The sequence below is a fragment of the Cyanistes caeruleus genome, chromosome 1 (genome assembly GCF_971803275.1).
Source record: "Cyanistes caeruleus chromosome 1, bCyaCae1.hap1.1, whole genome shotgun sequence".
Lineage (NCBI taxonomy): Eukaryota > Metazoa > Chordata > Aves > Passeriformes > Paridae > Cyanistes > Cyanistes caeruleus.
In genome coordinates this window covers 143,282,351-143,297,969 of record NC_141701.1, presented here as the reverse complement: position 1 = coordinate 143,297,969, position 15,619 = coordinate 143,282,351, and the positions used below count along the sequence as shown (strand labels likewise).

Sequence of the window (15,619 nt, the reverse complement as noted above, 5' to 3'; positions counted from 1 at the left end):
GCCCATTCCCATTACAAGTATAGGAAGAGTTACAAATCTTTTAGACAAAAACACATGATATATGGTGTTGCCTCTACAGGAGAGACCACAGCTTTCCTTTGCTCTCACTGCATTAGATTGTATTCCTGACAGACACCTGTACTTCTGACAGATAACTGGGCAATCAAGTTTGGAGCAAGCAAAAATAAATAATAAATAAATAAATAAATAAATAAAAAATAGCTGCAGGCCATGGAGAATGGTGCCATACACAACATGTGGGATCACCTGGTTCTGCTCTAGCTGTGTGCCATTCTCATCCCCCTGTAAGCACATCTGGTTACAGAAAGCTACATATTCCTCAGTGAAGCTAGGGGCTGCTTTTCTTTGTCATGTGTGTCTAACAGCCGGTGAATTAAAAAGTGGAATATTAACTTATTCATATCCTTCAGCATGGCCATGACCCACTGAATCTGTAACAAAACTGCATCACTGTACACAATTTTTAAAAAACATAAATAACAGAATTTTTGTGCAAAACTTTTAAAATTTTTATTCTCTGATTCCTCTTCAGTCCATTATGGTGTTATTGATTACTATTATCTGTAATAGCATAAAGATGTAAACACTTATTTGTTCACAGCTTTATACATAACATCTCAGAGAAGGCTGTTAAGTTTGTGACATTAAAAACTGAAACCAGAAAAGGACAAAAGAGCAAAACCAGAAGAAAACTGTAGTGAATTACAGTATGAAATCTATTTACACACATTAATCTATACAACATCATAATCTGTACATTTTGTAAAAAATAATCACATTCATTTACATAATCTTTAATTTTTACCATACTTGACAGATACAAAGTTATAACAAAGATGACAAAAGAGAAATCTGAAGTAATACTCATACTAATGTGCCAGGACAAAAAAACCTGCAGGTTTTTCCATAAACTTATTACAGTGCTTTGGGAAATAGAGGGGTTTGGGACATTTCAGTCACTTTTTTAGCTTACAATGCCTGACTTTGATTTAACTACAACCTGCTCCCATTGGGCAGAACCAGATGCAACACAGAGTGGCTAACCCATATCATAGAATGCTCCTTTTAAATGTTGTCCTGATGTACTCTTGTAACATACATGTCAGAACACTTCATAATTTTATTGTTTTTTCAGCAACAGAATAGCACTGCACCCTAACTTCTGCATTTGGTCATGTCAGGGTAGTACTGGCAGCCCACTGCTGATATAGGCACTCATGGTAACATGAAGGTACTCCTGTTGGTAAAGGTATTTTCTGTATCACTATGCACAGACAATAATTGTTCAGATGATGACCCTTATACACATAGCAGCTTTGTTTGTAGGTTACTTTCCTGTTCTTTCTTTTTGTCAGACATATTTAGGGCTTGATTTTTCCTTATGTCTGAAAAAAATCTGTATAGACTGAATCTGGACTTTATCCCAAATCACTTTGCTGAACTGGGCAAATTCACAGTTGACAGGAGATGATTTTTTGAAAAATAAAGGACAAATGATGCAGATGATTCATCTTAGTCTTTGCACATGGACTGTGTGACACATGCACCTGGCAATGCCTTATTTCACCACTCTGCCCCAGACAGAATCTCTGGTTTGCTGAGGGTCTATGCCTGGTGCTTTCCCCTTTGGTGTGTTAAAGGCAAAGGGCTTCAAGCCTAGGGTGAATCAGGACATGAAGCAGATGCTACAGAGTGGGGTAGGATGGCTCCAACTTAACTGTAGAAGGTTTTTTGTAATACTATTTGCCACCAGTTATCAATTGCTGCTACAGTACAGTCCCATCACAAGCTTAGATTGGGTATTCATCAGCTGGCTACTTGCAGTACAACATAAAGAAAATTTTGGGTACTGTAAAGCACTTTCTTTTAGCATATGGCTCCCCCTACAAAAGGCAAAAAGCCAAACACCTAACCCAAAACAACAAACATTGTCTGGAAGCTGAGGCCAGGGAAATCAAAATGAGATATAAGCCTGTGGGCTTTGTCATGGAAGGCAAGGACACCTCAACTGCAGGATCCTCCACTGCCTCACCTTTGGGATTACACTGCACTTTTCTTGGAGATTAAGTTTGGCCCAAGGTAATTGCCTTAAAAAGGGGTATCTGTGTAATATTACCCAGACAGCTTAATGATCTCTTCTGGAGGGATACATCTTACCTGATTCTATCTATGGAGTGAGAAATCTAAGCACACACCAGGCTCATTTTATAGTAAATAAAGAGAAAACTAGGTGCAGCTTTCCTGCCTCAGATACCCAGCTGAACATGGAAGGAATCATCTTCAGCTGGTGCCTCTTTCTCTATGATGACTGTGGAAAGCCCTTTAAAAGTGTCTTTAGCACAAACATGCAGCTTTCAGACACAGGGCAGATGAATTTCACCTGAGTTTATCAAGCACCCAGCTGAAATTGACTGCAGAGGAAAATTTAAGTCAGTGTCCATATATATTTTTGATTGTAATTAGTAAGTGGAGAGCAAGGCGTCACTGTGTTCCTCAGGCAGCAGCAGTAGGTAATGGTGACAGAAATCACTCAGAATTAATGGTGCCTCCAGGAGAAGTAAAGCACAGCAGTTAACCATGGTACTGGGAGTGAACAGTATTACCATTCTTACTCAGTAAGTACAAGCTGTGCTACTGGTTTTTCAGTGGGGATGGACAAAAAAAGCCATGTTTCCTGCCTTGAAGACTTTACAACTCAGTTTGGACCCTGATGCAACCAAAGGTAAAAAGGTAGTAAAGGAATGAAGAAAGGGAAAGGTTACACTTGTCTTGCAGCCTCTACTTCCTCTCCTGATGCTGCTAGGACTGAGTGAGAACTAGGATTAGGGATGACAGAAGGCCAAATGATGTTTCATTGCATTGTACTTTTGACTCTTTAGAGTCACCACAGCACAGAGCAAGAGCATTTAATCCCATACTCCTCAGCAAAATGCAATGAAAGACAAAGCCATGAGAAGCTGCCTTGTTCTGGGTGTTGTAAAGATGAAAACCACTGATTGAGTTCTAGATTTGTCAAATTTTCTGCATCTTTTACAGACATTTTTATTATGTGTATCTGTTCATGAAAAAGCAGCTGAAAGTCAAATTGGTGTACGGGGTTGAAGCTGTAATTTTGCATAAAATTATTTGGAAATCAGAAATTTTCTGGGAGTAAAAATGAGTGAGCGCAGTGCCCTCAGTGTCTTTACTGCTTGCACAAAGCATTATCAAGTTAAACTGTCTCATTAAACAGTACTTAGATTATCTGCATTTACATTATTAATAGAATGATGAGGTTCTCCAAAGTACTGTACTTTTGACTGGGTTGAAAGAAATATATACAGCACCTCTCTCTCCTGTGTGCCATTCTTTCCATGTCCACATTGTCCTTTACAAATTAGTGATACCCCTATGTTCTCCCACTGCAAATTTCTCATGTAGCATTTCACCCTACATGAAAAGTAGAATCAAGCCCAAATGCATCTGCACCCTGTTAAAGGAAACAATGCTGGTTTATTGCAGCATAAAATGTATTTTCTTATTTGGGCTTTTCTTTTTTATAACCCAGAAGTAATTAAAATGCAGATTTTTTCCATGCTCACCTAATTAGAACAAAGACAGTTTTCTCTAAGATACAATGTGTTATAAACACATATAATTGGTGATGCATCATGCAGAGCAGACTGATGGAAATGACTGCCTGAAACATCTATTTCTGTGCTATCATTCTGTCTGTGTGTCAACTCGCTCACATAACCTCATTTGAGCAAAAAGATGAGCACACTTGAATGCTTGTCACATGTGCCTTTCTACCCTAGAAATTAAGGGGAAAAAAGAACATCCTGCACATCACATCTCAGGGAACTGAGCAGTCCCAATTCCACTGCAGACAAAGAATCCTAATGTGTGCAGATGTGTTTAATTTAAGTGTAAGAGCAGCTCCCAAAGCTCCAGTGGGTCTTCATATATTTGCAGTTAAGAGCTTGTGATAAGTTTTTCCAGAGATCCAGGAAACATACTAAATTTTAGCAGTTTCCTTAGTCTAAAGTCTTTGGGAATATATTTAGTTTAAATACATGTGTAAGGGGACATCTTTAGACCCTATGGGAATGTCCTTGGTCAGCCTACTTTCATCCAGAATCTCATAATTTCTTTGCCAAGCAGAAAATATGAATAATCTGGAAGTGATTAATAGCTTCTTTAAATTCAATTTTTGTAAGTAACAATTTTTTGAGTGGTTGTTATTTAACTCAAATGATACCCTATTGGTGTCATGTAACATTCACCATGTTCTGCAGCAATGAACCATGGGGCCTTTTCTATCTTTGGTCTGCCAAAACTTCTTGTGACTCCATGACAATCCTGTTAAAACAAATTGTGTTTGACTGATAAATAGCTGGATTAAATCAGACTAAGAACTGTAGGGACACTTTGACAGCTGCCCAGTACTTTCCCTGTGCTGGTAATATTTTCAAGAATGCACAAATATGCCTGCCAAGAGATGCCCTTGCTGCTGTTCTTCCCTTTATCTGACAAGAGTAGGGACCTTGGATTCTGCTGGCTCCATAAAAATCTGTCTGAAATATGAGGGCAATGGTTTGTATGGAGGTACTCATGCAAATACATATTATTCCAACTTGTAATGTAGGGTGGACATGGTTAAATGTTGGCATGGGAAGAAAACATCACTGCATTTATTTCTGTTAAAGAGCGGAAATGTATACATTTTAATATGACTGTCGGTTCTCTGCCTTTTTTCTTTGTAAATGTGGCAACATAAGAGGCTTGGCATTGTTGAAAATGCCTTCTTTATGCCTTTTATGGTAAGTTTTAGGGATTCTGTTTGTTTTTTTTTCTGGAGTCATATATTTTAAATAATTTCAGATATATATGGAACTGAATAAATGTAAAAGAATTTACATTTTTCATTAAATGTGAGTTGTAACTTCACTGCACTATTCTTTGTCTTTTGTAGTCAAATATGTAGTTTCGAGAGACAGATTTCAATGATAATATTGCAAAAAATGGTATTTTCAGTATGTAATGTGCTATCCAAGACTGTTTATCCTATGCCAGGCTATTTACAAAATAAAACATACCTCTTCAGAAAATTCCTTCACGAAAGTCACATATCTGACTTTAAACAGGGGAGAACAACTGAGAACTACTAAATTCAAAAGTAATATAGCAGTTCTTTATGGATTGTAAAGGTGGCCCTACACTCTGCACTCAAATATTAAACTAGGCACTTTTGAAAGTAACAACAGGATTGAAATCAAACTCTGTAGAAAGTAATCTCTGAAATTTATACCATTAGCCTAGAAGTACTACCTTTTTCCTCCTGTGTAAATCATGTTTGTGATTTCCTGGATTAGCACACTGAATTCCCAGTGTGGTTAATTATAGTCTTAGATATTTTTTAAAAAAAAAAAATATTTTCCATAATTAGAAAATAATTTCCTAACCCTTAAGGCAATGTTTCCTTAAGTAAAAATAAAGTATAAGAAATTTTCTTGCTTCCCATCTTAACCCTTACTTGTGCCAAAGAAGTCTGCATTGAGCAGGATACCGTGCATGGATCTTGTAGCCATTTTGGAAGGTAAAGAGACCTTTATGGAAAATGAGTTTTTGAATTGTTACAGACAGTAAACTGCAAGAGAACATCAGAATTAATATGAATACCATTTGAACAAAACAGAAAGCATCCATGGGGCAGGCTTCTCTGCTATTAACAGCTTGGCTGCACAAACCAATTCCCCAAATACCAACATGTAGAAAAGCAAAGCACTAAACTGTACATTTTATAAAATATCACATCAAGCTGTATAATGAATGATATATCCACAGTTTTTCATGTCTGGGGGGACCTAGCTCATTTATATCATGGTGGTCTCTGTCTGCATAAATGAATGAGCTCTTGAATTCCGGTGGAGCTGGGAAACACTTTCTGATCCATTTCTAGAAATGGACGAGCTGTGGAGTCTGTAATCTCTGCCCGCTGTCTGCTTCCAGCACAAACTCCGCCACTTTCTTTTCAGCTCCCCCTGCACCTGTGTTTAAAAGGAAATGCACAATATGAGCTGAAAATCTTCTTTTATGTGAGGAACTTTTCCACACAGTCTATTGGCTGTCACATGGGCATCTCTAGGACCAGAATCACTGAATGGTTTGGATTTTTACAAATTTTTAAAGATTATGCAGTTCTACCCCCTTCTGTGGGCAGGGACACCTTCCACCAGACTCAGAGCACCATCCAGCCTGGCCTTGGAACAGGGCTTCCACAGCTTCTCTGAGCACCTGCTACAGTGTCTACACCACCCTCACAGAAAAGATATTTTCCTTCCTAAATCTACCGCAGTTATATCAGTTTAAAAGTGTCCTGACACTACAGACCCTGCTAAGAAGTTTCTTTCTTGCCATCTTCCTCATGACCCCCCCATATCCTTCTTTCCAGGCTGAGCAATCCCTACTCCTCCAGCCTGTCTTCACAGGAGAGGTGTTCCAGCCTTCTGGTAATTTTTGCAGCCTCCTCTGGATCCGCTTGAACGGGTCCATGTCCTGTACTGGTGACCATTCACCTCTCTTGACCTGCTGGCCTTGCTTCTTTTAATGCTGAATAGAGCTGGCTTTTTGGGCTACAAGTTGCCAGCTCATCCCTCAGTCAGCACTGCACAGACCCAGGTGCAGGACCTTGAACTCTGCCCTGTTGAACCTCTTGAGGTTCTTTCCCCCCTTTCCACAAGCCTGTCATGGTCCCTCCAGATGGCATCCCTTCCCCCTGGATGGCATCCCTTCCCTCTAGAGTATCCAGTCAGTTTTTACAAAGGTCACATAACTGAAGCAAAGACTGTCTACCCTGTCTGTGAAGAGTTGCCCTAAGGTTACTTCCAAAATTTTGTATCATTTGTGCTCCAACATTAATTTTGGCATCGGGCTATTTATCTCATGTACTTAAGGAACAGAATCAAATGATTAGCCCAAAATCAGTCATCTCCTGAGTATCAAAGACCAGAACAGCACTCAGGAGAGCTGTATGTTAATTGTCTGTGCAGGCAGGTGTCTTCTTCACACAGATTCCTTCTGTCAGACACTGCATGGTGGCTGAAATCAAAAGGAATTCCTTGCATCTTTCTCAGGTGAGACTATGAAAACTACGACATGCTGAGCACTTCTGAAATTCTGTTGCTGTTCTGAGGTTTAGATACTGACAGAACATCACCCCTAAATACTTACTAAATGGTATTTCAAGTTCTGGATAAATTGTCAGGCTTGCTGCACCTCACTCACACTTTGTTCCTAACAGAGCTAGATTAGATCATGAAAAATAGACACTAACACCTCAGTTTGAAAGGAATTAGATTTTAAACAGCTCTTAAAGCTCTTCACCCAACTACACTGATTTCTCCTGTTGTATAAATACTGTTGCAAATATATTCCACTAATAGGAATGCAGACATCTTCTAAAAGAGTTTTGTGTATCAAAACAGAATTACAGGGGCACTTACACATTTACTAAAACCAATATTTAATATTCTCAGTAGGAAAGGTGAGACTTACTTCACTGTTCAAAAAACAATACAGGACTGCAACAATCAACCCCTGGAAAGAGACAATATTCCTTAGTTAGTAGGCAGCACTCACTTAGGTCAATAAAACTTCTTTTGAATAAAAAACTTAAAATTTACCTGAAAAGATCCCAAACACAACTCAAAGATTATTTTATAATTGTTGGAACTGCGGTCAGGAAATAGAGCAAACACAGTGTAGTGAACTCCAAATAATGGAATAAGCAACAAAGTGGATTTTGCAAGTCTCCTGGGAAAAGGAAAGACAAAAAGCTGAAATTTAATGATGAGCTCTCGTTTTACTGAGATGAATGTTTATCTGTATGGTTAGTCTGTACATTGCACATGAACAGTATGCAAACAGTAATCCAGAATCGTCTCACTCGTGAAATTTTCATGAGCTCCAAATACTGAAACTTCATAGCTTTACTGAAGGTATTAAGCATACACCATAAAATGATTTTCAATGTTGTCAATTACAGAACACAATTTAGCAGAAGACACTACTAAAGTTAAGGAAAGAGAACTTTAAATTTCTAAGCAGAACTGCTCTGACAAACAGCTCGTGAAACTACTGGAATGATAAATTGCTACTTTTACCTTATCTGACATTTATTTCACTCTAGTAACATCAGTTCTGTATATTATACAGGGCAAGTCATGCACAATTTTGGATGCCTGGTATCAGATAAAATTTGAGAAGTTATAATGCTGAGTTCTATAATTCATCAATGTCTTGATTCAACAATGAAAGGATGCTGTTGTGAATTCACCTATTTTAACACAAAAGTTGTTTCAACAAATTTTATTTTTTCAGTCAGTCTTCATGGCCTTGCTTTGTTCATAATGTCCCAGGGGCTGCATCTGTTTATGTGGAAATAATAATTTCTGACAACAAAGCTTCTCAAGAATAGTAAACCCCTCACATCTAAAGATGATACCAGAAGCAGAAAAAATAGGGATTCTTTAATAGAAGAAATTCATTTACAACTGGAGGAGATGACACTGGCAGCAAATTTCCTGGTTTCCCAAGTGAAATGAAAAACTGATTTTACTTGAAATTAGACTTATCCACTACAAAAGTAAAATGAACAACAAAAAGGATGGAACCAGATACAAGCAGGTTCTGAGGAAGGGAAGTAAAATGGTGACTTGCATGAGTAGTATTCATTTTAGATTCATATTTCACTTTCACTCCATGCTTGGCTTTGTAATTTTTGTCTACCTGATGCTACTTTCTCTATATTGCACTTATATTTTAGTAAAAGAGACAAACAAAAAAGCCTTATTCTTCTCTGCATTTTAGAAAGTGCATTTGCAATTTTATACCAAGCCCCCCAGATGTTTTAATGTGGTCTGTAAATGCAGTTTCTTGAGGTTAATCTGCTTTCCCATGGGTATCAGCTAAAGACCAGAAATGCAAACTTAATCAGGCAATCAAATGCTAAAAGCAAAGAATTTACAGGGCTGAGTAAGGAAGGACAAGGTTGCTATTAACGTGAATATTTCATATTATAAAGTGCTACAGTAAATTGTGGAAAATGGTGAGACTGAAAGTAAGGGAATGCCTAATTTTCAAAAAGTAAATAAATATCACATGGAAGCAAAGAAAACTTCATGTCACAAGAAGTAAACTTGAGGGGATTTCCTGCCTATAGGTTGGCCATTGTGCTATATAATAATGTGGCAACTGCACAATCTAGATTCATCTAGATTCAATGAGCTCTCCCACATGTTTAGACAGTTGAATCAGCAAACACGAAAACAGGACCCTTATAGCTCTTTAAAATAAATGTGCTTGTCAGTCCAGTTGTGTCGATTTTTCTGTGGCACATCAGAATTTTCCACTTTTTGCATCAAACTTGTCACATTGTCCACAAAACACGTAAGGTCCTGCTTCTCTTTGCTTTAACAATATTCTTAGAACAGGAATTCAGTATTTTTTAAATGAAGGAAAGTTGTTATCCAGGAGCACATTTTCAAAGGCCATTTGCAACAGCTTTGGATTTTCAGTGCTCATGTTAGGTTTTGTCACTGAAGTATCATATTGACACCCTGAACTGTCAGAGTCTGTGTCTGGGCTTTCAAATAAGACTTACTACAACAGAATCTTGATTGCAGGTAATTATATATCCAGCAGCTCTTATAATTGACAACAATAACAGGTATTGCAACAAAAAAACAATTCTAGCAATGCATTTGAATTGTGCCCCAATATCCCTTGATTTTAAAGCTGTGGAAACAAAGAGTCATTTTAGGATTTGATGATCAAATAAAAAAACAAAAGAAGAAAGTCTGAACAGAAATGAAGTTGATTTAAGTCAGAAACAACTGCTTTCCTCTAGAAAAGGAAATATTAAATTTTAAAACATTTAAACATTAAACATTTAAATTAAAACATTATATGTAATTTTTAAATTTTTGCTAACAATGTAAGTCCTTTCCATCTCTTAAAACATATTTAAGTATTTTTAAAATTAAAAAAAAAGTTTTTAAGGAGGTTGAAGGAAAATGTTTTGACTCTGAAATTTTTCTTATGTCCAAATGAAACATATATATATATATCAAAAGAAATATATTACTCTCCATATTTTTGTATCAACATATTCGTTCATGGATTAAACTCAAATTCTAGAATAGCTTGTTGATCTTTCTGAAATGAAATATTTTTAAAATTTAATTTAGTGTTTGATAAAAATATATTTATCTCCATTTCAGCATAGCTGTATTTTATTAAACTATATCTAAAAGTAGTTCCAAATTAAATATAATTACAGTAAGACAGCAGTTGTTGGTTTTCAGCAGATGAAATCTTAAAGAGATTATTTTGGTTCTGTCTATAATATCCAAAAGTATGACTCACTTGTACTGTGACTGGTCATTTCCTCCGACATCTGGAGATCTTAACTTCTGCAGCAAGATTCTTATAATGCTAATGAAAAGTATAAAATTCACCTGCAAAGAAAACAAATATAATGGTGATTTCTGAATTCTCTGCTCAGTGTGCAGCACAAAGAAATGCTTGTCAAGTCAGCATGGGAGTCGTGCACCTCCCTCCAGAACCCCTCAGGCTCTGCAGTGCCAAACCTGTTGTGTTCTGCAGCACCAGCAACCACTTCATGCCCACCAGTCCTGCTCTGGCTGGCAAAAGTCTTCAAAAGCCCCAGTTTTCAGAAATATCTACTACTACTACTACTTCAGCTGAGGGCAGGTTTCCCAGCAGGATGGGACACTGGATGTGATTTTCTGCAACCAAGCACCGTCCTAAACTGTCATGTGGATTCGTAACTAGAAGCCCAAAGGCAGTTTTGACCCTCCCTTGCTCCTCACCTCAACTTTCAGTATTTTCTGTCTGAATTAGGGTTAGAGAAGATTGTTGCACAGCTGACTGTCTACTCCAATCAAGCACAAAAGGGGCCTCTCACAAGAACCTCACTGTCTTGGATATTGATGCTGACATTACCAATGAATCACAGAATAGCTGGGGCTGGAAGGGACCTCTGGAGATCATCTAGTCCATCTCAAGCCCTAATTCTCACAACAGCCTTCTAAGACAGTACAATAGCATCATTTTATTTTGTATTTTACTTCATGTTCTACTTTATATGAAGGCACTTGCAGAAAAAAATCATTATGATCAGTACCTAATCAGTCTAGAAAACTGAAGTATAAAACTCAGTATATCCTAAATCTCACTCCCATTATTTCTTCAGCATTGACTTTCTGCTTCCTCTGGTCACCATCCCTTCTGGTGCAGGATTCTTTGGAGTGGTCTAGAAAGCTGCCCACTAAATACAGCATGTCCTTACTGAAGTTGGAATCCCCACCTTCAGAGGTACAATGTATGCTAAAAACTGCAACTCCAAGCTGCATCAAAGGAACACAGAATAAATTAATCTAGAGAAAAAATATATCACGGTGAAAATGAGAATCTGGTTGTTTTAAACTAACCTCATCCTAAGGCCCAAAATCTGGAGGGGTGAGGTACCTAACCAGGCATGCCTGTCTCACTGCTATGAATCTCTTTCTTCATGTATTGGTGGAACTCTTCTTTCTACTAAAAATTTGGCTCTGGGCTTTCAAGTTCAATTAATTTCTGTGTCTTCTATAACACAGCCCATAGAATTTTGGATTCTAATAAATAAACCATGGTCATAGCAACTGCATGTCCTTCTGTTTTTAACATTTTGTTTGAAATGACAGGGATGAAATAAAATGAAATATAGGCTTTTGCTGGACTTAACATACATTTTTTCAGAAAGATGATTACTTAGAGGCTTATCTATAGAGGTAACAGACAGAAATCTGTTATTGCAGATTTTATCTGCAAAATTAATGCAGCTGAGTGCACGCAGCAGGGGATATTAACTTGCCATATGCACTGGAGCCCGTATTAGTGGACAAGGAGAGAATAGGGGTAACAGCACATTCAGTTGGAACATCCAACTGAGTAACTCTGAAGTGTGTACAGCATGAAGTGTGAACGTCTGCCAAATGACTTCTCACAAGCCAAAATCCTCAGGAGGAAATGCCAGGGACAATTCTGACACACTGAATTAACTGAAGCCATTCCCACTGTGCAAAATGGTATCAGAACTTGCTCTCACGATACTGCTGGACAGATCAAACTCTGCTGCCTGACCAGTACTCCATTTGTTTAAATCACAACTCTCCTCCCAGCCTTCACTAAGATCCAGCTGCAGTTCAGCTCTGCCAATGTGCCCCGGGATAACTCCCACTTCCAGGTCTAGGACTGCTTTGGAGGAGCTTTCTGGCACATGAGGTCTCAGATGGCTGTTCAGACCGAGCATCCAGAGAACAGACTTTCCTGTAAACACCAGGTGGTTTGTTTTGCTTTTATCTTCCAACATATTTTCTTCACTCTGGATTGTTCCCCATTCCCCAGCTCCTTTGAGGTCCAAGTATTCCCTTCATGCTGTAGTTCCGTTGCATGCTCATTTCTTCATACCATAACACATCTTTGAGGCCTAACTTTTTGTCATTTTCACACATATGGCCAACTCTTCTTTCTCTTCAAACAGCAGAATTCACTCTGATGGTGATGACAGAAATTTCTCCCAAAATGATTTTCAGCAGGCACAGATTGAAAGGCAAGCCCAAGCATAATGCAAACTCCTGAAATCTTGTCTAACCTAATAACGCCCTAGATTTTCTGCCTACAATTTTAAAAATTAAACAAATATATCTAAAATAAATTAATTTATTCTATATTTTCAAAAATGGACATATAACCACAGTATATTATGCCCAAAGTTAATTACACAATCATTACAGTGAACAGGAATATTATTACACTACTCCAGTAATTCTGATGAGTTCTAAACAGGAAAAGCCCTGTGAAACTTCTCAAATGGTATAATTTTGCAAATACTTCATGTTCAATATATATTTCAGTAGGCTACCAATTAAAGAAAGATATACACAGACATACTTTTTTATGACTAATATCAGATTCTAAATTTCAGGACTATGTATTTACACACAAAATCAAATCTGCAGTTCATTGAAAAGTATAATTACATTTTTCCTTCCTCCAGCCTCATAAATAGGAGAGATGTTAAAGAAAGAACAACACACAAATAAAAGCAACTGCTCATTTAATAGGAGGCAGATAAATTTTGAAGGCAACAAATTTTAATGGCCTTGGCATCTGTTTAACATTTCTCCTGCAGCACAATTTCTTCTCATTAAAACAGAATTCATGCCTATCTGTAACTAGCAGAAAGAATAATGGCTACATGCACTGCACAATGCTGAACAGATCTATAATTCATGCTTCAAATTTTTAGTTGTATAATAAGTTTTACTTACTATAATAGAAATTAAAATTGGTATTCGTATAACCCACCAGGGACCACCATGCTCATTTGTATCCCAGCAACTATAAAAAAAAGAGGGAAAATCATGTTGACATTAATATCATCTGGCAAGCAAGACCTATGAGGAGTAGTATTTCTTATAAACAAGTCAAAGCACACTAAAATAATGCCTGCTCTAGCTTAGAATTTGGCATTCAGTCACTTCCTGCTATTAATTTTATTTCCTTTGTTTTAATATGCATACTTGATTTCCCCACCAGGAGTACTGCATCCATTTGTGGAGTCCTCCACATTAGGAAGATGTGGATCTGTTAGAACAGGTCCAGAGGGGACCCCAAAGGTGATCAGAGGGCTGAAGTACCTCTCCTACAAAGACAGGCTGAGAGCATCGGGGATGTTCAGCCTGAAGAACACGAGGCTCCATGGAGAAATCATTGTGACCTTTCAGCACTTAAAGGGGGCTTATAAAATAGAGAGAAAATGACATTTTGCCAGGGCATGTAGTGATAGGACAAGGGAGAATGGTTTAAAAATGAAAGAGATTTAGATGTTAGGAAAAAATTCTTTACTCATAAAGTCACAGAATCATTTATGTTGGAGAAGACCTCTGAGATCATTGAGTCCAACCTTTGACCAAGCACTACTAGAACATGGCACTGAGTGCCACATGCAGTCATTTCTTGAACACCTCCAGGAAAGCTGACTCTACCACCCCTGTGGGCAGCCCATTCCAATGCTTTACAACCCCTTCAGTGAAGAAATTTTTCCCAATGTCCAAATTGGGGATGAACCTCCCCTGGCACAGACTGAGGTCATTTCCTCTTTTCCTGTCATTGCTTGCCTGTGAAAAGAGACCCACCTGGCTACAACCTCTGTGCAGACAGCTGTGGGGAGTGATGAGGTCTCCCCTGAGCCTCCTTTTCTTCAGACTAAACATTCCCAGCTCCCTCAGCTGCTCCTCACCAGACTTTTGCTTCAGACCCTTCACCAGCTCTGTTGCCCTTCACATTTCAGCACCTCAGTGTCTTTCCTGTCCAGAACTGGACACAGGTCTCAGGCTGTGGCCTCACCAGTGCTTTACTCCCAGGGTGATGAGACCCTGGCACAGGCTGCCCAGAGAAGATGTGGATGCCCCATCCCTGAAAGTGCTCAAGACCAGATTGGATGGGGCTTGGAGTACCCTGGTCTATAGTCTGGCATCACTGCCCATGGCAAGGAGGGCTGGAACTAAGTGATCTTGAAGATCCCTCGCAACCCAATCCATTCTATGATTCTATGAAATCAGCTAAAACATCAAGCACCTTGGTCTGTACCATTAGATATCATGGGAGATGTTGACCTTAGTGGAAACCAAGCTTAGTCTTACCTTTTGCAAGGATACTTTTTCAGTGTGCACTTAACATTCACCTCTGGGTAGCAGGAAAATCTAAAGCAACTGACAGGTGCAATTGAAATTACACAATTTCTTGTGGGATATTTAGGTTATAGATGCCTGGAACTTGTTTGTGAAAATGTGAACTTGAAACTCTGTCTGAAAAATTAAATATTTAATTTTCACCCTGAGCTCAACACTTTTGATCCAAACACTCTAAGTGCTTTGAAAGGTTAGTCAGATTAAAGATTAATTACCCTTCAGACTTCCTCTGTAATCATAATGACAGAGGAAAAAGGAATTTGCCTTTGGTTTACATGTCAGAGATCTTGCAAAGAAAGCTTTGAAAGTACACAGGATGTGATTTTTCAGTTTAATTACAAAATAAATTGAAAAATAATAGTTAGTTGGACAAAACAGGACTGTTCAAATTGTTTGTCCACTAGTTAGGAATTTTCTCTCATTCCTTGGGAGCAGCATGATCAAATCTGATCTTCCTACAAAATTCTTTTCTCAGATCCCCTTTTCATGCCAGGAGCCAGGCTTAGCTATAGTTAGCTTTAGCTTTACCTGGCTACATGCATCTGACATACTCTTACATCACTTCACTTCTGGGGATGAAATTTTTATGTACCCAAAGTTATCTACACTTCAATCTTCTGAGCTGCTAGTTAGTAAATGAGGATGCCCAGTGCCTTCCTGCACGTGTGGCAGCACTGAACCCAAGGACCCCACTGCTGTTTTAAACACTGACTTCCCAAGCAGATAGCTCTAGATGTGGGTGGGAAGGAGTAATGGTGTATCCTTTCTCTGCTCTCTCCTGCCCTCTGAGTTTTTCAAAT

The 15,619-nt window shown here is 38.3% G+C and overlaps 1 protein-coding gene across 2 annotated transcripts in view; it reads right to left on the bottom strand.

Moving 5' to 3' along the window:
* Positions 1 to 506: 506 nt before the first annotated feature.
* The window catches only part of VIPR2 (vasoactive intestinal peptide receptor 2), a 50,516-nt gene continuing 35,403 nt past the window's right edge, over positions 507 to 15,619 (bottom strand). For both annotated transcript variants that reach the window (XM_023921901.2, XM_086864911.1), the window contains exons 9-13: positions 13,398 to 13,467; positions 10,429 to 10,520; positions 7,686 to 7,815; positions 7,558 to 7,599; positions 507 to 6,050 (exon numbers count right to left, since the gene is read on the bottom strand). In XM_023921901.2, coding sequence (XP_023777669.2) covers positions 5,877 to 6,050; positions 7,558 to 7,599; positions 7,686 to 7,815; positions 10,429 to 10,520; positions 13,398 to 13,467 — 508 coding nt within the window. In that variant the 3' untranslated portion in view covers positions 507 to 5,876. The remainder of the gene's footprint in view (positions 6,051 to 7,557; positions 7,600 to 7,685; positions 7,816 to 10,428; positions 10,521 to 13,397; positions 13,468 to 15,619) is intronic.